General features: G+C 44.8%; 2 protein-coding genes across 5 annotated transcripts in view; both read left to right on the top strand.

The window, feature by feature from the left end:
• SDHAF1 (succinate dehydrogenase complex assembly factor 1) overlaps positions 1-8101 on the top strand; it is a 48855-nt gene extending 40754 nt beyond the window's left edge. For both annotated transcript variants that reach the window (XM_033937654.1, XM_033937649.1), the window contains exon 3: positions 7492-8101. In XM_033937654.1, coding sequence (XP_033793545.1) covers positions 7550-7804 — 255 coding nt within the window. In that variant the 5' untranslated portion in view covers positions 7492-7549 and the 3' untranslated portion in view covers positions 7805-8101. The remainder of the gene's footprint in view (positions 1-7491) is intronic.
• LOC117357237 (DNA excision repair protein ERCC-8-like) overlaps positions 1-26632 on the top strand; it is a 116228-nt gene that overhangs the window by 40711 nt on the left and 48885 nt on the right. The window contains exon 1 of one of the 3 annotated variants that reach the window (XM_033937635.1): positions 23029-23117. The exons of the other annotated variants lie outside the window; for them this stretch is intronic. The gene's annotated coding sequence lies outside the window, so the exon portion shown is untranslated. Of the gene's footprint in view, positions 1-23028; positions 23118-26632 lie in introns of those variants that run through there. 3 annotated transcript variants of the gene reach the window in all.

Here is a 26632-nt window from a genome sequence, read left to right as displayed (position 1 = left end):
AAGTTTAATTATATGTTGTGTGGAGAAATATTTTCTCTGGTCTGATTTAAATCCACTACTTAGTAGCTTCATCACATGCCCCCTAGTCCTGGTATTTTTGGAAAGAGTGAACAAGCGATTCACATCTACTCTTTCTACTCTACTCGGTATTTTATAGACCTCTATCATATTATCCCTGAGCCTTCTCTTCTCCAAGCTGAAGAGCCCTAGCTGCTCTAGCCTTTACTCATAGGGAAGTCATCCCATCCCTTTTATCATTTTTTTGACACTCTTCTCTGTACCTTTTCTAATTCCACTACATCTTTTTATTTATTTACTAGCTGATGACCCGGCGTTGCCCGTGTATTTAATTATAGCAATAACACTGTAAATGGATTCAAATAAAGATACTTTATAGTGGGGAATGAAATTATTGGTTTACAGCTTAATAAAAAGTACAATATTCAAATTATAATGTGAAATATTTGACAAAATGAATACAATACAACTAACGCAAAACGTGATTATAAACAACATTTTTAGTTTCACCTCCAGGAGCAAGAACATATAAAGTGTTGGGTGAACCCACCCTTGAGCAAGCAACATAGAGTTGTGGGCCGAGAGACCCCCAGAACATATCACCCCAGATAGTGAGGGATCTGCATACCAAGTTTCGTTCAAATCGGTCAAGCCGTTTTTGCGTGATCGCGGCACATACACACACACATACATACATACCTCCGATTTTATATATATATAGATTTCAACAGAAATTATTACAAGTATCCACTTGTTATAGAAATAAGGATATAAAATCTAGAGGAAAAAAAAATCTTAGAAGCAATTACCGGTAACTAACAATCCTCCTTAGATCACAATACAGGGGAGATTAAGTCCAATTAAGAAAATAATTTGAAGGAGTTCAAATAGAAGAAAATTAAAAAACAAAAATGGTCTTAACACACTAACAGTAATCTCTAAATTCTCTCAACTCTTATTGATTGTTTAATTTTTAAAGTCTTTTTTTTTTTTAATTCAGTGAAGGCTTTCAATTAATCTGGATTAAAGAAAATATATTTTGAATCTTCCAGATTTACCAAACATTTATAAGAATAAACTAACTTAAAAGATGCTCCCAAGTTCAAAGTTTCTTCCGGCAAGAAAGAAAAATCTTTCTACGTTCTTGTGTCTCTTTGGTTATATCTGGATCTATCCACACTCTATGACTGTAAAAAGGAACTTTCATGTTACGGAAATAGATTTTCATCATATTATTCAGATCTTGTTCAAAAATAAAAGAAACTATCAAAATTGATCTCTGAGTGGATTCAGAGAGTGGATCTTCTGAAAGATTATTTAAATCCAAATGTTGCTGGTCTGCAGATTCTGATACTCTCTGTCCTTGAAAATTCTTAAGAACATAAGAATTGCCTTACTGGGTCAGACCAATGGTCAATCAAGCCCAGTAGCCCTTTCTCATGGTGGCCAATCCAGGTCCCTAGTACCTGACCAAAACCCAAGGAGCAGCAACATTCTTTGCTACCGTTCCAGGGCAAGCAGTGGCTTCCCCCATATCTTTCTCAATAACAGACTGTGGACTTTTCATCCAGGAACTTGTCCAAACCTTTCTTAAAACCAGCTATGCTATCTGATCTTACCACATCCTCTAGCAACATATTTCAGAGCTTAACTATTCTCAGAGTGAAAAAATATTTCCTCCTATTGATTTTAAAACTATTTCCCTGTAACGTCATCAAGTGTCCCCTAGTCTTTGTAATTTTTGACGGAGTGAAAAATCAATCCACTTGTTCCCGTTCTACTCAAATCAGGATGTAGTAGACTTCAATCATATCTACCCTCAGCCGTCTCTTTTCCAAGCTGAAGAGCCCTAACCTTTTTAGTCTTTCCTTATACGAGAGGAGTTCCTCTCCTTTACCATCTTGGTTGCTCTTCTTTGAACCTTTTCTAGTGCCGCTATATCTTTCTTGAGATAAGGAGACCAGAACTGAACGCAATAATCCAGGTGAGTTTGCACCATGGAGCAATACAGAGGCATTTTAAGATTCTTAGTCTTGTTAACCATCCCTTTTTTAATAATTCTGCCACCGCACATTGGGCAGAAGGTTGCATCATATTGTCTACAATGACACCCAGATCCCTTTCTTGTTGAAAGACAGATACCACATTATGAGAGTCTACTACTACTACTATTTATTATTTCTATAGCACTGAAAGGCGTATGCAGCGCTGTACATTTTAATATACAATAGACAGTCCCTGCTCAGAAGAACTTACAATCTAATTTAGACAGGACATTTCAGGAATCTAATTTAGACAGGACATTTCAGGATTGGGAAGATTATGGTAGAGGAAATGATACAGTGGGTATAGGTATCTGACAGCAGTGAGTGGGAGTTAAGAGTTGAAAGCAGTTTAAAAAAAGTGGGCCTTTAGCTTGGATTTGAACACTGCCAGGGATGGAGCATGACGCATTGATTTAGGCAGCCTGTTCCAGGCATACGTTGCCGCAAGAAAGAAGGGATAGTCTGGAGTTGGCAGTGGAAGAGAAGGGTACAGATAAGAGGGGCTTGCCCGATGAGCAGAGATAATGGGGGGGAGAGATGAGTGAGGAGAGATAACAGGAGGCTTCAGAGTGAATGCACTTGTAAGTCAGCAAGAGGAGTTTAAATTGTATTTGGAAATGGATGGGGAGCCAATGAAGTGACTTGAGGAGATGGGTAATGTGAGAATAGCAGCTCTCACGGAATATGAGTCATGCAGCAGAATTTTGAATGGATTGAAGAAGTGAGAGATAGGTGCGTGGGAGGCCTGAGAGAAGTACGTTGCAGTAGTCTAAGCGTGAGGTGATGCGAGCGTGGATAAGGGTTTTGGTAGTGTGTTCAGAGAGAAGAGGACGGATTTTGGTAATATTATAGAGGAGGAAGCGACAGGATTTGGCAGTTTGCTGGATCTGAGCACAGGAGAGAGAGAAGTTAAAGATCACCCCAAGTTTGCGAGCTGACGAGACAGTGTTATCCACAGAAATAGAGAACAGCAAGAGGAGGAGGTGAGTTTATGCGGAAAGATAAGGAGTTGAGTTTTAGCAATATTCAGTTTGAGATGGCGGTGAGACATCCAAGTGGTAATGTCGGACAGACAGGCTGAAATTCGGTCCTGAACTCCTGTAGAGATATCTGGTGTGGAGAGGTAGATCTGGTGAGCATAGAGGTGATATTGAAAACCAAGAGAGGAGATCAGTGTACCAAGAGAGCGGGTATATATGGAAAAGAGGAGAGGGCCCAGGACAGAGCCTTGGGGTATGCCAATAGACAGTGGGATGGCGGCGGAGGAGGATCCATCATAACATACACTGAAGGTACAATGAGAGATAGGAAGAAAGCCAGGAGAGAGCAGAACCCTGGAATCCCAGAGAGGACAACGTGTTGAGAAGGAGGTGATGATCATCAGTGTCGAAGGCAGCAGACAGATCGAGAAGAAAGAGGATAGAGTAGAGTCAATTGGATTTGGCCAGGAACAGGTCTTTAGAGACTTTAGCAAGGACAGTTTTTGTAGAGTGGAGAGGACGAAAGCCCGATTGAAGCAGGTCAAGAACATTATGAGAAGAAAGGAAGTCCAGACAACGGCGATGAACAGCATGTTCGAGTAGTTTGGATAGGAAGGGGAGGAGGGAGATAGAGCGGTAGCTGGATGTAGGGTCTAGTGAGGGCTTTTTAAGGAGGGGTATAACTACAGCATGTTTGAAGACATCAGAAACTGTAGCAGTGGAGAGCTAAAGGTTGAGGATGTGACAGATGGGAACGATTACAGTGGGAACGATGGCGCCGAGTAGGCAGGTAGGAATTAGATCAGAGGAACAGGTGGTGGGTTTGGAGGAAGAGAGAAGGTGAGTAGTTTCCTCTTCCGTGACTTCAGAAAAGGAAGAAAGAGTTGTAAGGGTTGTTGAAGGGAGGTTGATAGAGTAGACAGTCGGAAGGGGTAGTCAACTAATGTAGACTGGGATGAAGAAGAGAACCCTCGTTCTATGTCAACAACACTGGAAAGATTTGATGTGTGATGGAATCTCATACACTGAATTGTAAGAGAAGAGGAAACCACAGTTGACACGGCCACTGAGGCACTATGAGAATCATGGTTGCTTGTTCTTGGCGAAGATTGAATAAGATCTTCCTGATTAAAGGTATTGAAGGGAAAGCATATAAAAATTTGTCTGTCCAGTTCAGGAGGAAGGCATCGTACTCCAAGTGATTGGGAGTGTAGATTCTGGAACAGAAGACTGGAAGCTTGTGAGGCGAAGCAAAGAGATCCACTTCCAGAGTTCTCCCAATCTGCAAATATGTGATATAACGTAGTTGAGTTGAGTGATCGCTTGTGAGGTTGTCAGAGTCTTCTCAACTTGTCTCCTAATATATCCCATAATACAAAGGAAAAAACACAACCCCACGTGTGAAAATTTAAACCAAATAAGAAGTGGGGAAGGGACACAATCAAACAACTTTAGGGACAATCAATTTATTTGAACATTGTAAATCAATGATACACACATAGAGGGGCATAATTTAAAAAAAAACAAAAAAAACGTCTTAAGTCCCCTCTTGGCCTAGGCCCTAAACGCTGAAAGTAGAAGCAGGGAAAATGTCCATTCTCAAAAAAAACATCCAAAAGGAAGTTTTTTTTGATAATGGCCTGCCTCTATGTTCAGCTGTTTAAACACCCAGACCACAACTACGTCTATACTTAGGCTTTTGTTTTTGTTTATTATATGTCTTAAGTCCCAAACGCCCAAAGCCAGGCCTTTTAGGCGAAGGAGGAGCCAGTCTTTCACCTAAAAGCTGGATTCTGTAACTGGTGTCTATCAAAAACAACACAGAATCCACTCACCCCCCAGCAACGATCGCGGCAGGAGAGATCGCTCATCTCCCCTGCCACGATAGCGATGCCACCAAGTGCCGCCAAACGCAGCACTTGGGATCGCTATCGCGGCAGGAGAGATAGCCAGTCTCTCCTGCCACAATCCAACCCCCCCCCGATCGTATCGGGCAGGAGGGAACCCAAGCCCTCCTGCCCCAGCGACTCCCACAATCGTATTGGGCAGGAGGGAGCCCAAACCCTCCTGCCCCGCCGAAACCCCCTACCCCCCACCCCCACTAAGATATGGGCAGGAGAGATCCCAGGCCCTCCTTCCCTCGACGCATCCCCCCGATTGACCCCATGACACCCTCCGCCGACCCCATGAATCCATCCCCCACCCCCGACATCCCCCCTTTACCTTAAAAAAAAGTTTGACGGACGGTTGGGTCCCAAGCCCGTCCGTCCGGTGAACACAATTGGCCGAGGCTCCTGGGCCAATCAGGAGGGGCCTAAGGCAACTGGGCCAATTCCGGTTGGCCCAGGCACCTAAGGCCCCACCTGTGGGCAGAGCTTGAGGTGCCTGGGCCAATCAGGCCTTAAGGCCCGCCATTTTAAGGGGGGGGTGTCGTGGGGTTGGCAGGTGGGGGTGGGGTTCGATATGCTGATCAGGGGTTTGGGTGGGCGATTGGGGGTGCGTCAAGGGCAGGAGGGCCTGAGATCCCTCCTGCCTGTATCTTGGTGGGGGGTAGAGGGTTACGACGGGGCAGGAGGGCTTGGGCTCCCTCCTGCCCTGATTGTGTCAGGCAAGTGGGGTTTCGGCAGGGCAGGAGGGCTTGGGCTCCCTCCTGCCTGATCTGATCGTGGGGGTTGCTGGGGCAGGAGGGCTTGGGCTCCCTCCTGCCCAATCCGATCGGGGGGGAGGGGTGGATCGTGGCAGGAGAGATTGGCTATCTCTCCTGCCGCGATAGCGATCCAAAGTGCTGTGTTTGGTGGTACTTGGTGGTATCGCTATAGCAGCAGGGGAAATGAGCTATCTATCCTGCCGCGATGTTTGCGGTGAGGGATAGGCAGGTTGCCGGGGCCGCTGAGCTGATCGCGGCAGCCGCGATCAGCTCAGCGGCCCCTTTTTCGGCACTTATACATGTTATGACTTGGTCAAAACATATACGTGCCCACTAGGCAACCTGCCTAAACTTTTTTATACCTTCTATATGTCTATGTCTAGGTCAGCCAGTTCCCGCTCTTTCCCCTCCTCTAAAAACGCCTCTTTTCATTCTATGCGTTTAGAGTTAGGGGAAAGGAATAAGCTGGTTTTAGATACGTCTAAAACCAGCTTTGGTTATGGGTACTTGGACGATCAGGTTTTTTGATCGTCCAAGTACCCATTTAGGCCAGTTTTTAGACATTTTTTTTTTATTATGAGCCCCTTAGTATATACATAAAACCAAACAGGCATAAAAACGAATCTTTCAATCCTTTTTCATACTGGACCTTGTTTCGGCTAAGGTAGCCTTCTTCAGGGGTGTATGAATAAAGCCTATAGAACAGAACAACAAATAAAAATATCTATAAATATATATACTGTCTACAAACATATACAAACACAATGAAAATATGGAATCATGAAAATATTGAATACAGAGATATGGGAGGCATCATTATACAGTAGAATGGAAGTTCATGGGAATATAATGGGAACATAAATTCATAATGAACATAATAAAAAAACTCCAAATATATCGTAAAATATGTGAATTAAATAAATGAAGAGTGTTAAATAAACCAAAGATATATCCTTTGCAAATTTATATATGTTTTTATTAAATATTTTTATTATATAATTTATAAATTCATCTGTGGTTTAATTAACGCTCTTCAGGTTGACACGAGAGCATGGAAGTTGTGCTGTGGAAAAAGCTAGAAAAAATAGGTTATAACTTGTAAGCTCATGTGTTTCTGGCATGGACTTCCCTTGCTGGGGCTGGGGTGTCATAAGAGGAAAGACACCTGGGGTTTGGCGTTTGGCTACTGCAGTAGGGGTTTAAAATAGGATTAAATGTTCACTTGTCTCTGTCTGAGTTGTGCCTCCTGTTTCTTTGGCTTTCTGATTCATTTCTACTGTTATGCACATTGTGTCGTTAATAAAAAGGTTTAAACTAAAAAGCATTTAGATCTTATTGAATCTTTGAGAGACAGAATGAATGTGCTGCTTATATTAGAATAATTAATTTGGTTACCAGCTAGGATCGCAGGAATTTTTAACCACTAACATGGGGTCATATTAGAAAAATGTCTGGGAAGCACTGGTCTAGTCAAAGCAGCTCTTCTTAAAAATTAAACAAAAAAACATGAATTTTAGCAAGGAAGGGAAAAGCAGATAGTCTGAAGAAACTATGGATGGAACGGTCTATAAATATTTTAAAACAAACATAAGTAAGAATATTTGATATATTTTGTCAGGAGCTAGGAAATTTTTGTGATTTCTTATGTGTGTCAAGTGTTGGACAGAATTTCTTTGTTTGTAGAACAAAGAAGGCAGAATTCATCACAAGTGCACGAAAACTATAGACAGTTTGGCCGAAAGGAAATCAAGAGCAAAAGTTACAGGGTTTCTCCTAATTCTGTCATTTTTCCCCCCTCTAGCTCAGATGTAGCAGATGTAGCTTTTCCCCTGAAGATCTGAGAGGTACTTTGGAAAACCATGGTTAGGCACAGCAAACTCCAGAAACAAATACTGAGTTTATACAAGCAGTTTTTAAAAGCTGGGAAGGAGAAACCTGGATTCTTGCCCCGGATACAAGACGAGTTCCGGAAAAACGCCAAGATCCCTAAGACTGATGTCATGCATATTGAGTATCTGCTACGGCGAGGCCAGCGTCAGCTTGAGCAGCTGAAAGACTCTCATACAAAACAAATGGGGATCTTTATCAAAACCACATCTGACCTAGCCAAATAAATTGTGCGCAGGATTCAAGCTCCCACTTAGTAGGATTTATACCACAGTGCATTTGAGAGGACATCTGCTTCAATACCTTTAAAATGGCCAATTGCTTTATGAATCTATTGGATATTTCCTCTATAATTCACATTTGTCAGCTCTTTTATAATAAAAATAAGAACTGTTTAATACAGCTAGCTATCTAAGGTTTACTATTTTCTTTTTATTGAATTAGAGATGTCAATCATGATATGAGACCTTGACAAAATAGGATGTAGTGTAAAATGACACCAATAAAAATTTATTGGGACAATATCCTGTGACCACGCTTTTGTAGAATTAGGCCTTGGAATTCAGTGTCAGCATCTGTCTGGATACAGGCAGTGAATATATGTGTGGTTGGCAGCATCTGGAAATTATCTGGGTAGGGAAGATATTCAGTTCTGTACTTCAATAGCTACATAAGAACATAAACAATGCCTCTGCTGGGTCAGACATGAGGTCCATCGTGCCTAGCAGTCTGCTCACGTGGCGGCCCAACAGGTCCGGGACCTGTGCAGTAATCCTCTATCTATACCCCTCTATCCCTTTTTTCAAGCAGGAAATTGTCCAATCCTTTCTTGAACCCCAGAACTGTACTCTGCCCTATTACGCCCTCTAGAAGTGCATTCCAGGTGTCTAACGTTGCGTAAAGAAAAACTTCCTAGCATTCATTTTGAATCTGTCCCCTTTCAACTTTTCCGAATGCCCTCTTGTTCTCTTATTTTTCAAAAGTGTTAAGAATCTGTCCCTCTCTACTCTCTCTATGCCCTTCATGATCTTGTAAGTCTCTATCATATCCCCTCTAAGTCTCCTCTTCTCCAGGGAAGAGTCACAGTTTCTCCAATCTCTCAGCATATGAAAGGTTTTCCATACCTTTTATCAGACGTGTTGCTCTCCTCTGAACCCTCTCGAGTAACGCCATATCCTTCTTAAGGTATGGCGAACAATATTGGATGCGGATGCACCATCGCCCAATACAACGGCAGGATAACTTCTTTTGTTCTGCTTGTAGTACCCTTCTTGATTATACCTAGCATTCTATTCGCTCTCTTAGCGGCCGCAGTGCACTGTGCCGTTGGCTTCGTTGTCATGTCCACCATTACCCCCAAGTCCCTTTCTTGGGTACTCACTTTCAATAACATCCCTCCCATCGTATAGCTGTACCTCGGGTTTTTGCTTCCCACATGTAATACTTTACATTTCTCAACGTTGAACTTCATCTGCCATCTCGTTGCCCATTTCCCTAGTTTGTTCAAGTCCTTTTGCAATTCTTCGCAGTCCTCTTTAGTCCGAGCTCCACTAAATAGTTTGGTGTCGTCCACAAATTTTATTATCTCACACTTCGTCCCTGTTTCTAGATCATTTATAAATATATTAAATAGCAGTGGCCCAAGCACCGACCCCTGCGGGACACCACTCGTGACCCTCCTCCAGTCCAAGGAGTGGCCCTTCACTCCTACCCTCTGTTTCCTACCCGCCAACCAGTTTCTGATCCATCTATGTACGTCTCCTTCCACCCCATGGTTCTTCAGTTTCCGAAGTAGGCGCTCATGGGGCACCTTGTCAAAGGCTTTTTGGAAATCTAGATATATGATGTCTATGGGGTCTCCTCTATCCATCCATTTGTTAATTCCTTCGAAGAAGTGCAATAAGTTCATTAGGCACGATCTCCCCTTGCAGAAACCATGTTGGCTGGTTATCAGAAGTTTGTTTCTTTCAAAATGTTCATCAATGTTGTGTTTTATCAGTGCTTCCGCCAAGACTTTTAGAAAAGAAATAAAGACCATACTCTTCAAGAAAACTTTGAAAAAAGAAATAATACCGCAAGTCTTAAACTCCACCTCTCAATAAAGCCAACTACCCCAAACAAATAACCTTACCCTCATGAGGCGGCCCAACAGGTTCAGGACTTGTGCAGTAATCTTCTATCTATACCCCTCTATCCCCTTTTCCAGCAGGAAATTGTCCAATCCTTTCTTAAACCCCAGTACCGTACTCTGCCCTATTACATCCTCTGGAAGCGCATTCCAGGTGTCCACCACACGTTGGGTAAAGAAGAACTTCCTAGTATTTGGTGAAGGGTTTTTCTTTTCCCCCTTATTTTAACATTTGCTTTTAAAATTATTTTATAAATTGTAAACCGCCTAGATATTTCTTTGTGATAGATGGTATATCAAGATATTAATAAACTTGGAAACTTGGTAAAATAGATTTTATGCTGCTTATCCTAGGAATAAGCAGTGGATTTTCCCAAGTTCATCTTCTTAATGGCTTATGGACTTCTCTTTTAGAATATTATGCAAATCTTTTTTTAAACCCTGCTAAGCTAACTACTTTTATCACATTTCTCTGGCAATGAATTCCAGAATTTAATTACACATTCAGGGCCTGATTCTATATAGAGTGCCCAAATATCGTTGCATACTAGAATGGAGTGATTGTACCTTTTATAGAATTGTGTTGAGCACCTGTACATCACATAACTTTTACGGGCACACATTTAGGCCAAATAAAACCAGACCTAAATTCCTGCACCTAAGATTGAGCATATGCCCATGCCCCTTTTTCAAATTCACACACTAGAAGGGGCACATGCTTTTTATAGAATTGTACTTTCCAAGTTGTGTGTGTAATAATTAGATGTGCGTGCAAATCAGCTGCACTCACCAATTTTGCAAGCACAACTTATGGTGCTAAGTAGAGAATTTGGAGGTGAGTGAAGAAATATTTTCTCCAATTTGTTTTCAATTTACTACTCAGCTCAAGGCATCAAGCACAGTGCCAAGCCTCAAGGGCGCTGAAAACCTGCCTTACCTGTTCCCCTGCAGCAGCTAAATCCTGCTAGGTCACTAGTACCTAGCCAAAACCCAAAGAGTAGCAACATTCCATGCTACTGATCCAGGGCAAGCAGAGGCATCCCCCATGTCTTCATAACAAGGTAGGGAGAACAAGAGGGCACTCTCTAAAGTTGAAAGGGGATAGATTGTAAGGAAGTTCTTCTTCAACCAGAGAGTGGTAGAAAGCTGGAACGCTCTTCCAGAGGCTTTTATAGGGGAAAACACCCTCCAAGGATTCAAGACAAAGTTAGACATGTTTCTGCTGAACAAGAACGTGCACTGGTAGGGCTAGTCTCAGTTATGGTGCTGGTCTTAGACCAGAGGGCCGCCGCGTGAGCGGACTACTGGGCATGATGGACCACCGGTCTGACTCGGCAGTGGCAATTCTTATGGACTTTCCCTCCAGGAAATTGTCAAACCTTTCTTGAAACTAGTATGCTATCCCCTTTTACCACAACCTCTGGCAATGCTTTCCAGAGCTTAACTATTCTCTGAGTGAAAAAATATTACCTCCTATTGGTTTTAAAAATATTTCCCTACAGCTTCATAGTGTCCCCTAGTCTTTGTAATTTTTGACGGAGTGAAAAATTGATCCACTTGTACCCATTCTACTCCACTCAGGATTCTGTAGACTTCAATCATATCTCCCCCTCAGCCATCTCTTTTCCAAGCTGAAGAGCCCTAACCTTTTTAGTCTTTCCTCATACGAGAGAAGTTCCATCCCCTTTACATCTTGGTGTCTCTTCTTTGAACCTTTTCTAGCACCACTATATCTTTCTGGAGACAAGGAGACCAGAATTGAACGCAATACTCCAGATGAGGTAGCCCATGGAGCAATACAGGGGCATTATGACATTCTTAGTCTTGTTAACCATCCCTTATTTAATAATTCCTGGCATCCTGTTTGCTTTTCTGGGCACTGCTACACATTGGGTGGAAGGTTTCATCATATTGTCTACGATGACACCCAGAACCTTTTCTTGGGCGATATCCCCCAAGGTGGACCCTAGCATTCGGTAACTGTGATTCAGGTTATTCTTCCCTATATGCATCACTTTGCATTTGTCCACATTAAATTTCATCTGCCACTTGGACGCCCAGTCTTCCAATTTTCTAAGGTCCGCCTGCAATTTTTCACAATCCGCATACGTTTTAACATCTTTGAACAGTTTAGTGTCATCTGCAAATTTAATCACCTCACTCGTCATTCCAATTTCCAGATCGTTTATAAATAAGTTAAATAGCACCACTCCCAGTACAGGCCCTTGCCGCACTCCACTGTTTACTCTCCTACATTGAGAAAAATGACCATTTAACCCTACCCTCTGTTTTCTATCTGATAACCAATTCCTAATCCACAACTGAACTTTGCCTCCTGTCCCATGATTCTTTGATTTTCTCAGAAGCCTCTAATGAGGAACTTTGTCACAAGCTTTCTGAAAATCTAGATACACTATATCAACCTGCTCACCTTTATCCATATATGTATTCCCACCTTCAAAGCAGTCAAGCAAATTGGTGAGGCAAAATCTCTCTCGCCTGAACCCATGCAGACACTGTCTCATTAAATCATATTTACATTACATTAGTAATTTCTGTTCCGCCATTACCTTGCAGTTCAAGGCGGATTACAAAAGGAGTTATCTGGCCATTTCCAGAGGAATTGAAGAGTAGATCGGGTTGCTTCAGAGAATTGGGATGAGTTTTGCAGTGTTAGTTTGTCTTCAAGGATTTCTTGAATAGCATGGTTTTTATTTCTTTTCTGAATGATTTGTAGTCTGGGGTCATTATCAGTAAACTGGAGAGGTGGTAGTCTAGTTTTGCTGCTTGTGTGGCCAGAAGGCCATCGTACAGTTTTTTTCATTTTTTTGTCTCTGATTGGGGGATGCGTGAATGGTTTGTGGGTTCTCCTATGTCTGGTTGAGGTAGTTTGGATTAGGTGGTTGTTTAGATAGACTGGGCTGTCTCCATTTATGGTTTTAAATAGTAGGCTGTAGAATTTGAATAGTATTGGGAACCAGTGTGAGTCGAAGTATGCCGCCATGATGTGGTCGTGTTTCCTCAGTGAATAGATAAGTCTTAGCGCTATGTTTTGAACTGTTTAGTTGTTTTATTATGGTTGCAGGGCAGGGGAGATAGAATATGTTGCAGTAGTCTAAAAGACCTAGGAATAGGGACTGGACCAAGAGCTGGAATTGTTTTCTGTGAAAGAATTTTTGAACTTGCCTCAAGTTTCTCATGACCACAAATGATTTTTGTATTATTTTGTTGATTTGTGATTGCATGGTACAGCAACTGTCTATCGTCATTCCTAGAAGTTTTAGAGTGGGTTGTCTGGGGTATGTGATTGAGTTTATTACTAGATTTGTTATGGTTGGGGTTTTATTATTTTCGAGGAGAATGAATTTTGTCTTGTCTGGGTTTAGTTTCAGTTTGTGATTTTTCATCCATGTTGCTACAGTTTCAAGTGTCCTGTGTAGTGTGTCTGTCATAGAGGACGTTGGTCAAAAGGAAGGAGAATGGTGATGTTGTCTGCATAGCTATAGGAGGTTAAGCCTAATTTGTCCAGGCAGGTGCTGAGAGATGTAATGTAGAGATTGAAGAGAGTTGGGGATAGTGGAGATCCGTGGGGTACGCCACAGGGGTTGGAACTTGGTTCTGATTTTTCTTTGTTCAACTTTACTCTGTAAGTTCTGGATTGTAGGAATCCATATGTGTACCTTATCTGTGATTCCTATTGAATCTAGTATTTGTACTAGGATTTTATGGTCCACCAGGTTAAATGCTGCGGTGAGATCCAGTTGTATAATCAGAATTTTTCTACCTGTGCTGAGGTGTTGTCTAGCTGTGTCCAGGAGGGAACCTAGTAGTGGCTCTATGCTGTAATTGGTTCTGAAACTAGACTGTGTAGGGCGGAGTATGTTGTGGCCTTCTAGGTAGTTGGTGAGGAGTTTGGCTACTAGGCCTTCCATTAGTTTGACATAAAGTGTTATTGAGGTCTATGGGTCTGTATTTGGATGGTTGATCTATTGCTCCTTTTTGTTTATGGATTCCACAATTTTATTTTTTATAATTGTTTCTAACATTTTGCCCGGTATTGAAGTCAGGCTAACCGGTCTGTAATTTCCTGGATCTCCCCTGGAACCCTTTAAAAAAATTGGCGTAACATTGGCCACCCTCCGATCTTCAGGTACTACAGATGATTTTAACGAGAGGTTACTGATCACTAACAGCAGGTCAGCAATTTCATGTTTCAGTTCTTTTAGTACTCTGGGATGTATACCCTCCAGTCCAGGTGATTTATCACTTTTTAACTTGTCGATTTGGCTTAGTACATCTTCCAGATTCACAGAGATTTCTTTCAGTTCCTCCGCATCATCACCCTTGAATACCATTTCCAGTTCTGATAGATCTCTTACATCTTCTTTTGTAAAGACCGAAGCAAAGAATTCATTCAGTCTCTCCACTATGGCCTTATCCTCCCTGAGCACCCCTTCCGCTTACTGGTCCAATCACTAATCCTAAGCATATTGGACTACTGCAATATCGTATACCTGGGAGCCTATAAAAACACCATCAAACGTCTCAGAATAGTACAAAATGCTGCTGTCCGCCTCATCTTCAACCTCAAAAAATATGACCACGTCAGCCCCTACTACACCAAACTCCACTGGCTGCCGGTGGAGGCAAGAATCATCTTTAAATTCGCCTGCCTCTGCTTCAAAACCTTAGCAGGCTCCTCACCAATTTACCTATCAGACTACCTCGAAATTGCAGGCCCCTCTCGCACTCGAAATACCTACCTGTTTTCTTTTCCCTCCCCGAAGGGCTGCCTCTACAAAAAATTCCTCAACCGATCCCTAGCATTCCAAGCGGGCAAATGGAACAAATGCCTCTCCACTCTCATCTCCAATTCCCCCCCCTATCAAACTTTCAGGAAGCTAACCAAAACCTACCTTTTTGACAAATTCCTCTGAATGCTCCGACCCCCTCCCCCCTCCACCTCAGACCTCGACCCCTCCCCAGACCCTTTACTGCCGTAGGCTACACTTCTATTTGTAAACTGCTATATGTAACTCATAGCAATCATAATCACTCCGACTATACTACCCCTGAGTATATTACCTACTTGAAAAACTAACTTTGTCAATGTACCATCTAAAATGTAAATGTAACGTGTTTGTAAAATTGCATTGTCTAAAGTACTAATATAACATTAACTAAACTGTATCTTCGCTGTAATTGTACAGTCTCTTCTTCTGTTAACCGCATAGAACTTCCACGGTAATGCGGTATACAAGAATAAAGTTATTATTATTATTATTATTATTTTGCTCCTTGATCATCCAATGGTCCCATGAATTCCCTCACTGGTTTTCAGCTTCTGATGTACCTAAAGAAATTATTATGAGTTTTTGCATCTTTGGCAAGTTTCTCTTCATATTTTTTCTTGGCTTTCTTTATCAATGCTTTGCATCTAACTTGTCAGTGCTTGTGTCTCTTCTTATTTTCTTCATTCAGATTCTTTTTCCATTCTTTAAAGGATGGGGTTTTTTTTTTTGCTCTAATAGCCTCTTTCACTTAACTTTTTAACCATTCTGGCTCTCGTGTCCTCTTCTTTCCACCTTTGCTAATACGTGGGATACATCTGATCTGGGCTTCCACAATGGTATTTTTAAATCCATGCCTGATTTACAGTCCTAACCTTTGCAATTGATCCCTGTAGCTTATTTTTAACTATTTTCCTCATTTTATCAAAGTTGCCCTTTCAAAAAATAAATGCCTATACAGCAGATATCTTTTAAGAACATAAGAATTGCCGCTGCTGGGTCAGACCAGTGGCCCATCGTGCCCAGCAGTCTGCTCATGTAGTGGCCCTTAGGTGCCCTATTAGAGTCTAGCCTTACTTGCATATGTTCCACCTTGTCTTGAATCCCTGAAAGATGTTTTCTCATATAACAGCCTCCGGAAGAGCATTCCAGGTTTCTACCACTCTCTGGGTGAAGAAAAACTTCCTTACGTTGTACAGAATCTTTTCCCTTCTAACTTTCAGCGAGTGCCCTCTCGTTCTCTTCACCTTGGAGAGTGAACAGTCTCTCTTTCTCTACTAAGTCAATTCCCTTCAATATCTTGAATGTTTTGATCGTGTCCCCTCAGGGGAGAAGAGGCCCAGTTTGTCTAGCCTCTCGTTGTACAGCAACCCCCCAGTCCCTTAACCATTTTTGTCGCTCTTCTCTGGACCCTTTCGAGTAGTACTGTGTCCTTTTTCATGTACGGCAACCAGTGTTGGACGCAGTATTCCAGGTGGGGGCGTACCATGGCCCAGTATAAAGGCATTATAACCTTTTCAGATCTGTTCGTGATCCCCTTCTTAAACATTCCTAGCATTCTGTTAGACCTTTTTGCTGCCACCGCGCACTGCACGGACGGTTTCATTGACTTGTCTACAAGTACTCCCGAGTCTCTTTCCTGGGGGCTCTCTCCGAGTATAGCGCCGGACATCCTGTATTCGTGCATACGATTTTTGTTACCAACATGCATCACCTTGTACTTATCCACGTTGACCACATTTACTATTTTGCGGTCCATTCCTCAAGCGATGCCACTCCAGGTATCAGCTCAAATTTGATCACTTTATGATCACTGGTTCCAAGCTGACTCAACACAGTTAACTCCTGTACTATGCTTTGCATTCCACTAAGGACCAAATCTAAAATAGCACCCCCTCTTATCGGTTCCCGGACCAGTTCCATGAAGCAGTCATTTATGACGTCTAGGAATTTTACTTCCCTAGCACTCCCTAATGTAACATTAAACCAGTCAATGTTGGGGTAATTAAACCCATACTATGAGAAGCATATTTCAAAAATCACATATAGAAAAAAACAATTTGCTAGACACACTATTTAGTCAATCTGCTTGCAGAGAACCCCAAAAAGAAGTGAATAATATGCAGAAATCAGCAAGAAATGCTGTTGTCCTTGAGGAGCAACAAAAAACTTTCTGGAGAAAAAAAAAGACTTCAGTTAAGGGGCTTCATGGGTCTTTACAAAAAGACCTCCAAACTAGGTGCTACAACTCCAATGCACAATATATTGATGAGGTTCAAATCACAGAAGACTAAATCTCTCATTAGATGTGCTGTTAGTCAAAAAAAATCCAAACATCAGCACTGCTTCAAACAGATAAAGCTTATCACCCGGGATCCAGCGTTGTCTCAAAATGTCTGCCGGCTTCCTCTGGTTCTCTACTTCAAGTACCCTTTTAAAAAAAACTTAACAGGGAGTCCCTGTTTCGCTTGTCAAAGCTGCTTCAGGGGTTAGATAACATTCAAACAGCGCTGCTGCGAAATATACACTCGCACAAACTCTCCATGTTTCAAAATGGTGCTTAGCTTACCAATGCCCAGGCAAGGATTTAAATTCATGATCCAACTCCGCCCACTTTACTGAGATCATGCCTAGGGGAATTCCCACCAGAGGTGGCTAGTAGAATGCAAGTAGTGGATCCAGGGTGCATCTCTCCCACCCCCTCTACTGCCACATCCAGCATTTCTCCCTCTCTCATCCTCTGGATCATATGCAGCATCTTTCACTCCTGCCCAATAGCCCCATGCCCAACATTCTCCTTCTATCACCCCTCCTCAGCACCATGCCACATCTTTCCCTCCAACACTATGTCCTACATTCCTCCCTCTTACATCCCTTTCAATCTGTCCCACTGTTCCTTCTCCACCACCATATCTAACATTTCTCCATCTCAACTTTCTCTTCCTCATGCATTTGTACCTCATTCCTCTCCCTCCTTATGCCCCAAAATTCTTCCATTCCCTGTGTGCACTATCCTTCTTTCATTCTCATTCACACACTCATGCCCAACAATTCTCCCTTTCTATTTCCACCCCCACCTCAGCATCTTTCCGTCCCTTCCTCCATCCTATGTCTCAGTTTCATGCCTTTTTCCTCTCTTCCTTTTCTGTTCAAAGTTCATGCCCCTCCCTTCCTTCTGTGTCCCAATTTGTGCTCCCCTCCCTCCTTCCAGCTTTTGTCCCAAGTGCGTGTCCCTCCCATGTCCCAACAAACACCCTCCTCTATCCCAAGTTTGTGCCCCCCCTCTCTCCCTTCCTTGGTCTAATATGTGCGTTTTGGAGCTGTCCAGGTCAACAACCTCCTTCCTTCCAGCTGCACTTCTTCACAGGGCTTTGGGCCCTGCACGCTGCAGACCTAGAATACTTATCTCTGACATTGGAGGGAAGGCTTCTGGGTCAGCTACTGATGGTGTGCTTGGAGCGCTGCACACTGCTTGGTGGAGGGGTGAATGCGGCTGGAGGGCAGGAAAAGGATCCATACAGGTATTGAGAACCCCTAGAAGTGCCTCCAACCCCACAATCCCGTTGATTCCCACGGGATCCCTGTGACCTGCTGAAACAGCGTGGATCCCCCCGATCCATGCTGTTTTTGCAGGATTCCCGTCATCCTTGTTTCCATGCAGCTGTCTACTCTGGAGGAGATGAGGGACTAGGGGAGATATGATACCGACGTTTAAATACTTGAAGGATATTAATATAGAAACAAATCTTTTTCAGAGAAAGGAAAATGGTAATACTAGAGGGCATGAATTGAGGATGTGGGGTGGCAGATTTAGGAGTAATGTTAGCAAATTCTTTTTCATGGAGAGGGTGGTGGATGCCTGGAATGCCCTAAAGATGGAGGTGGTAGAGATGAAAATGATGATGGAATTTAAAAAAAGTGTGGGACGAACACAGAGGATCTCTAATTAGAAAATGAATAGTATAAAAAAAACAACGGCCAGTACTGGGCAATTTTGCATGGTCGATGTGCCATATATGGTGATTTGGTTTAAGACAGTGGTCTCAAACTCAAACCCTTTGCAGGGCCACATTTTGGATTTGTAGGTACTTGGAGGGCCTCAGAAAAAAAATAGTTAATGTCTTATTAAAGAAATGACAATTTTACATGAGGTAAAACTCTTTATAGTTTATAAATCTTTCCTTTTGGCTAAGTCTTAATAATAAAATTGTAATTTATAGCAAAAGAGACACATGATCAAGAAATGGTTTTATTTTACTTTTGTGATTATGATAAACACTAGTCTTTAAGCCCATTACAATAACGGGTGCTAGAATAGATGTGTGTGTCTGTCTTTCTTTCTCTCTCTCTCCTTGGCCGCTTTCTGTCATAAGAATTTCCGCTGCTGGGTCAGTTCAGTGGTCCATCCTGCCCAGCAGTCCGCTCATGCGCAGCCCCTAGGTCAAGACCAGTGCTCCAAATGAGTCCAGTCTCACCAGTTTAGCATGAACTTGTCCAACTTTGTCTTTAAACCCTGAAGGGTGTTTTCCCCTTTAACAGACTCCGGAAGAGCATTCCAGTTTTCTACCACTCTGGGTGAAGAAGAATTTCCTTACATTTGTACGGAATCTATCCCCTTTCAACTTTAGAGTGTCCTCTCGTTCTCCCTACATTGGAGAGGGTGAACAGTCTGTCTTTCTCTACTAAGTGTATTCCCTTCAGTATTTTGAATGTTTCGATCATGTCCCCTCGCAGTCTCCTCTTTTCGAGGAGAAGATGCCCAGTTTCTCTAATCTCTCACTGTACGGCAACTCCTCCAGCCCCTTAACCATTTTAGTCGCTCTTCTCTGGACCCTTTTGAGTAGTACCGTGTCCTTCTTCATGTACGGTGACCAGTGCTGGATGCAGTACTCCAGGTGAGGGCGCACCATGGCCCGGCACAGCAACATGATAACCTACGATCTGTTTGTGATCCCCTTCTTGATCATTCCTAGCATTCTGTTCGCCCTTTTCGCCACCGCAGCACATTGTGCAGATGGCTCAATGGACTTGTCTGTCAGAACTTCCAAGTCCCTTTCCTGGGAGGTCTCTCCAAGTACCGCCCCGGTCATCCTGTATTCGTGCATGAGATTTTTGTTCCCGACATGCATCACTTTGCACTTATCCACGTTGAACCTCATTTGCCATGTCGATGCCCATTTCACGAGCTTGATTATATCAGATTGCAGATCTTTGCAATCCCCCTGTGTATTCACTACTCTGTATAACTTCGTATCGGCTGCAAATTTAATCACCTCACTCGTCGTATCAATGTCCAGATCGTTTATAAAAATGTTGAAGAGCACGGGTCCAAGCTAGAGAGCTGAACGGGGACGAAGGGAATCCCACGGGCATCCCGCGGGTTCCCCCTTCGGGTCACGGGGATCCCATGGGGATGTCCCCTAGGGTCGCAGGAATCCCATGGGGACGCCTCCGAGGGTAGCGGGGTTCCTGCGGGGCTGGATGTACTAAGTCACGCGGCTTTTCTCCCTACCTGCTCTGCTTGCAGCACAGAGCCGAACTGAAGTTTTCCCGACGTCAGCGCTGACGTCGGAGGTGAGGGAGGGCTTAAACAAAGCCCTCCCTCCCTCCGACGTCAGCGCTGATGTCGGGAAGACTTCCGTTCGGCTCTGTGCTGCAGGCAGGGTAGGTAAGGAGGAGTAGCCTCGCGGCTCGAGTGGCTACCAAGGGAGGGGGGCGGTCCGCCCCGCCCCGGGTGCAGCACAGCCGGCCAGGTCCCCTTACTTTTGTGGCGCTTCCCCGACTGACCGACAACAGCCCTGGTCCGACAAACCTCCCTGCCCTTAACCGCGAATCTAAATTATCTTCTTACAGCAGCTGTAAGAAGGAAATTTAGATTCGCGGTTAAGGGCAGGGAGGTTTGTCAGACCCTGGCTGTTGTTGGTCGGTCGGTCGGGGAAGCGCCACAAAAGTAAGGGGAGCTGGCCAGCTGTGCTGCACCCGGGGCGGGAGAGAAGGAGGGGGGAGAAGGACGCTGAAAGAACTGGAGAAGACAAAGGGGTAGAGAAGGACGCTGAAAGGCCATGGGGAAGACGGGCCGGAGGGGGGGGGAAGGACTCTGAAAGCACTTGTGGAAGACAGAGGAGGGAGAAGGACACTGAAAGCATTTGTGGAACACAGAAGGGGGAGAAGGACGCTGACAGGACATGGGGAAGACGGGGGGGGGAGAAGGACGCTGAAAACACATGGGGAAGACAAAGGGGTGGAGAAGGACGCTGAAAGGACATGGGGAAGACGGGGGGGAGAAGGATGCTGAAAGGCCATGGGGAAGACGGAGAGGGAGAAGGACGCTGAAAGGACATGGGGAAGACAGAGGGGGGAGAAGGACACTGAAAGGACATGGGGAAGACAGAGGAGGGAGAAGGACACTGAAAGGACATGGGGAAGACAGAGGGGGGAGAAGGACACTGAAAGGACATGGGGAAGACAGAGGGGGGAGGACGCTGACAGGACATGGGGAAGATGGGGGGGGAGAAGGACGCTGAAAGGAAATGGGGAAGAGAGAGTGGGGAGAAGATGCTGGCAGGGAAGAAGACAGAGATGCCAGACTATGGGGGGAGCGGAGGGAAGAAGATGGGTGCCAGACCAATTTGGAAGGGGGGAGAAAGGGAGAGGCACAGTAACAGAGCAAATGGAAGACACAGAAGGAAGAAAGACAGTGGATGGAAGGAACTGAATGAGAACATGAGGAAAGCAGAAACCAGGCAACAAAGGTAGGAAAATAATTCTATTTCTTTTTTTTTTGCTTCAGGATAAAGTAGTATATTAGTTGTGTTGATAAAAATTTATAAACAAAAGAGGCTCTGGTAGAAAGTATGTATTCTTCCCAATTAATATTTCCAAATTAATAAAGTCTTTTTGCTTATTTGTAAATGGGTTTCTACCAGAGCCTTTAATTCAGTAGCATAATTAAATGAAATAACTATTTCTGAAGTTTATAGGGACGGGCGGGGACGGAGGGGATTCTTCACAGGGACGGGCGGGGACGGAGGAGATTCCTCGCGGGGACGGGTGGGGACAGAGGGATTCCTCACGGGGACGGGTGGGATTCCTCACGGGGTCGGTGAGACTTTGGCGGGGATGGGTGGGATTTCTGTCCCCGCGCAACTCTCTAGTCCAAGCACCGAGCCCTGTGGCACCCCGCTGGTGACGCTCTTCCAGTCTGTCTCTCTCTGTCCTTGGCCGCTGTCTTTCTTTCCTTCTGTCTCTCTCTTTCCTAGGCTGTCCCCCACCACCCCTTGCCTGCTCCCCCTGTCCAGCAGTAGCCCTTCTCCCTTCCTTTTACCTTCTCCGTGTCTAGCAATACCCCTTCCCTGATCCCCCTGTCCAGCAGCAGCCCTTCTCCCTTCATTTTACCTCCCCCCTGTACAGTAGCACCCCTTCACTGCTCCCCCTGTCCAGCAGCACCTCTTCCCTGCTCCCCCTGTCCAGCAGTAGGTCTTCTCCCTTCCTTTTACCTCCCCCTTGTCCAGCAGTACCTTTTCCCTGCTCCCCCTGTCCAGCAGCAGCCCTTCTCTGATGATAGTAATAAAAATAAAACGGGTGAACTTGGTGCTCAATCCACTCATGGAGGAGGGTGACGGGCAGGTCAATCGAATAGTAGAGAAGCGTGGTGGCGATGGTGGCTGGGTTGGGAAGGCCGGTCTCCTTCTGCATGTCGGGGATGCGCAGTGGAGGCTCCAGGTACACTGAGCAATCTGAGTCCCACAACATGATGGTGGCCCGAAGGTCACTCGAAAGAGTGAGCACAAAACCTGGAAGCAGCCCCCAAGAACAAAACAAACCCCAAAAACCCAGTTCTATTGCAGGCCAAGGTCATCGGTCAAAGGTCACAGGGGTGAGAAGAGGTGTTCCGGCAGCGACAGCGCAGGAGTCAAACCGCCACTGCCACTCAAATCGCCGCAAGCTGTCCCATGCGCCTGATATCGAATTCGGCACGGAGGCAGAAATCACAGCGGCAGGGATTATGCTGTTTCAACTGCGCATGTGCAGGTAAGGGTTTTATTATAGAGGATACCGAGGGCCTCAAAATAGTACCTGGCGGGCCGCATGTGGCCCCCGGGGCCCTAAGTTTGAGACCACTGGTTTAGGATGAGCAGGGGAGGGCTTTGATAGAAGCCCCAGTGAGAGGATGGTTAAGATAGGCTGGAGTGGGCTTTAACGGCATCTCCGGTGGTACAGGGTGCACTTGTATAGTCTATTGGCCAGAAATATTAAAGCCCATTTCAACTTGGGTGACTGGATGGACGGTGGTTCAGCTCTTTATCTACTTCATTTCCTGTGGCGTTTGCAGGGGAATCTCGTCTTGCTCCCTCCATCTGTTCAGGCAGAGGCGGGAAAAGCGGTAAAAGGCTCAGCCAATCAGCTGCAGGCCTAGCGGCCGACGCTCCGCACAAGCGAAGCGTACGGATTCCACGCCCCTCGGCGCCGCCCGTCCAATCTCCGAGAAGGACGTAACACGCTCCGCCTACTTTTCCAGATCTTCCTTTTTAGCCTCAGGTGACTCATCGCGCTTCCCCAACGGTGATTGGTAGAGGTCTCGACCAATGGCGCCGCTTCCGAAGAGGAGGAGGAGCGTTATAAGTAAGGAGCGCGCTACGAGCCTGTGTTATTTCTGATTTGAGAGCGGGAGGGGCTCTGGAAGCGCTCGCGGTCAACGTCCCCTTCAGCCCCGCTCCCTCGAGACGTTCCATGCTCCTGACGCTTAATCTGCGCTCGAGGACAACCCTTCCCTCGCGTGCAGAGCGTTTCTGGCTCCCGCTGTAGCTCTTAGAAATGCACGTGGAGAAGCCTCGCCCCTCCTCCACCCCACCCGCTCTCTAGCTAAAGGCGCCATTTGCAACCACTGAAACACATACGCAGCGCTGTACCTGGGTCACCCTGACTAGGGAGATTTTTCTGTTTGGGCTACATCTAGGCTTTGGGGGTCAAACCACCCCCAATATAATGACTAGTGTTTAAGATACATTCATGTTCATTTTTTTTTCCAAATGTAAATTCATTTATTTAAACAAATACTGCATTAAAAGGTTCAAGCTGTTTGGATGAAATAACTATGTGGACAGGCTACAAACAGTTCTTAATCCTATCAGAGAAGATCAAGAAAAATCCTACACTTAATAGTCAAAGCTGTGAGGAGTATTTGACTGACCACTGAAATTCGTGAGCTCACACTCAGTCTCATCCTATTATCAAAGGCTCTTCATTTTATTGGGATCATGACATCATTAATTAATTCATTATTAAACATGCCTAGGTGGTACATCTTCCAATTACAAACCATTTTTCAAATTGCATACTTCAACAATATTCTGTTGGCTCTATGCAAGTCACCTGGTTTTCTTTCCTTCCTTAATACTTTTCCTTAGCAACAATGACTTAACTCGGGTATGGTTGATTTCAGGGTTGACCACATAGCTTCCACATTACCGGTCTCTGCTTGGTCTTGCAGAGTCTGATGGACGAAATCTCCCATGCGTGCGAAGTCAGTGCCCCGGAAATTAAGTACCTTTGTTTTTGTGTTTGATCTAGGGAAGCCTTTCCTAAGGTTGAACCATACTATGTTGTGGTCGCTGGAGGCTAGCGTATCTCCTACCCAGACCTCTGAGACGCTTTCCCCGTTGGTGAGTACCAGGTCGAGGATCGCCTGGGCCCTAGTGGGCTCCGTTACCATTTGTTTGAGACGTGCTCCCTTTATGGAGGTTAATAGCCTCCTGCTGCCACTGGTTGTCGCTGAAAATGTGTTCCAGTCTGCATCAGGCATATTGAAGTCCCCTAGCAGTACAGCGTTGCCCCGTAGAATGATATTCTCTATGTCTTCAATTAATTCTGCGTCCATGTCTTCCAGTTGTCTTGGAGGTCTGTATATCACACCAAGATATAGGTATTTTTCTCTGCCTCTTGCCAGGTTTACCCAGAGGGACTCCCTGGTGTACTTGACATCTGTGATCCTGGTGGTTTTGATGTCCTCTTTAATGTATAGTGCTACCCCTCCACCTAACCTGCCCTCTCTGTCCTGCCGAAGTAAATTGTAACCCGGTAAAGCCATATCCCACCCATGTGAGTCCGTGAACCAAGTTTCGGATATCGCCACTACGTCTAGGTCAGCATTCCTTATTTCAGTCACCAATTCCAGAATTTTATTGCCTAAACTGTGTGCATTAACATACATGGCCCTCCATACCTTGTGTTTGCTAAGTCCCTGTGAGGCGTTTCCTACCTGAGTCGGTGTGACTCCTAGAGAACTGTTTGCAATGTGGGTACTTACCTTGGACATGGAAGCGGAGTTTCGACTCACCTCATCAGGATAGTTCCTTTCTGCACTAGTATGTGAGTGGGTACCCTCCCCCAATTTACCTAGTTTAAAGCCCTGCTAAGCAGGTGGGCTAGTCGGTGTCCGAAGACGTTCTTACCTCTACTGGTCAGATGGAGTCCGTCTGGTCCCTGAAGTCCTTGTAGCGCTTCTCCATGGTTTAGGAATCCGAAGTTCATATCCCGGCACCATCTCTGTAGCCACTCGTTAGTCCTCAGGATACGTTCATCTCTGGCTCTTCCCTTGCCTCTAACTTGGAGGATCGATGAGAAGACCACCTGTGCTCCTGTCCGCTTCAGCCTCTCACCCAGGGCTCCAAAGTCTCTGGTGATGGTCTCCGGGGTGTTCCTGGCAGTGTCGTTTGTTCCTATATGGATGAGAAGCATGGGAAAGTGGTCTTGGGGCTTGGGTAGTCTATCAAGACTGGTGGTGACATCTCGTATCCTGGCTCCAGGCAGACAGCAAACCTCCCTTGATTGCATATCCGGTCTGCAAATTGATCCCTCGGTGCCCCTCAGCATGGAGTCCCCAATGACTATTACTCTGCGCTTCTTCGAGGGAAGTCGGTCAGTTGTGTGGGAGTTGAGTAGTTGGAAAACCCCTACATCTTATGAAGTGTCCGGGGTGGGGGGGGGGTACTATTTTAAAAGTTGTGAATGGTTGGGAAGATGAGGCATTCCAGCTATTGTAGAGTCATGAAGTTTATAATATATGGGTTATATTTGAAATTGGTGATTGCAGAAACTGAACACCCATGATGACTGGAGCCATTTGGTAGAACTGTGAGCCAGGACAGGACAGCCTGCATAGCAGCCCTTTAAGTTTGAAACGCTAAATGATGAAACATGGTGTCCTGGTACAGTGAGGGAACTTGGTCGTCTCTCAAAGTTCAGCTTGCGGCCTTCTCACCCTTCAAATCAAATAACATACTCCTTACAGTGGAGTAATTTTAGGAGCTTAACAGTAGCTATCCCTAACGCTGCTCAGGCTATAACAACATATTACATGCCCAACGTGAAGGAAAAAGCCTGAGAACACCACTCACACCACCTTGAAAAGAACAAAGTGTGTAAACTGAGCAGGGTAAGCTGGACGGTTCTCATCCAGCTCCTCAAAATAGTCACCAACATCTTCTAGATGACCAAAACTTAATGCCAATAGTATTTTTGTGTACAATCTTCTCTTATCATCCCTGTAATTAGTGGCCAATCCCTCATGTTGAATTTTTCTCCACAAGGATTGTCCGAGATGGAAGAGACAGCTAGAAACTGAAGAATTTGGAAATACAGTCAAACCTCGGTTTGCGGGTGGGGGGGGGGGGGGGGGTTCGCGGGGGGGTGCCGGTTGGAGCGAGGGGGCCTTTGCGAGCGGGAGGGAGCGATGCTGGTTATCGGGGGTGGGAACGTATCAAAGCGAGTTTCCATTATTTTCTATGGGGAAACTCGCTTTGATAAACGAGCATTTTGGATTACGAGCATGCTCCTGGAACGGATTATGCTCGTAATCCAAGGTACCACTGTACTCTGCTGGCGGCTTTCAGGCTTCCTTTCTCAAAGTCCATCAGAATACTCAATGGTGCCAAAGTGTTTCTACAAGTTTTCTTAGTACACGTTCATAGTCCTCTTCAGTTTTGCTATTCAACAACACATACACCATGTGAAGTGCACGATTGTCTACAAACAAATGAGGTGCAACTTTAAATGTCCCATCCATGAACCTTTGCTTGGGTAGTGAAATCAAAAATGCGTCTTTCATCATTTTCAGCTGAATCCCACAACAGTAATTG

The sequence above is a fragment of the Geotrypetes seraphini genome, chromosome 1, assembly GCF_902459505.1.
Source record: "Geotrypetes seraphini chromosome 1, aGeoSer1.1, whole genome shotgun sequence".
Classification (NCBI taxonomy): domain Eukaryota; kingdom Metazoa; phylum Chordata; class Amphibia; order Gymnophiona; family Dermophiidae; genus Geotrypetes; species Geotrypetes seraphini.
Note: the sequence above shows the minus strand (reverse complement) of the source record. Positions and strands in the feature narration are given on the sequence as shown.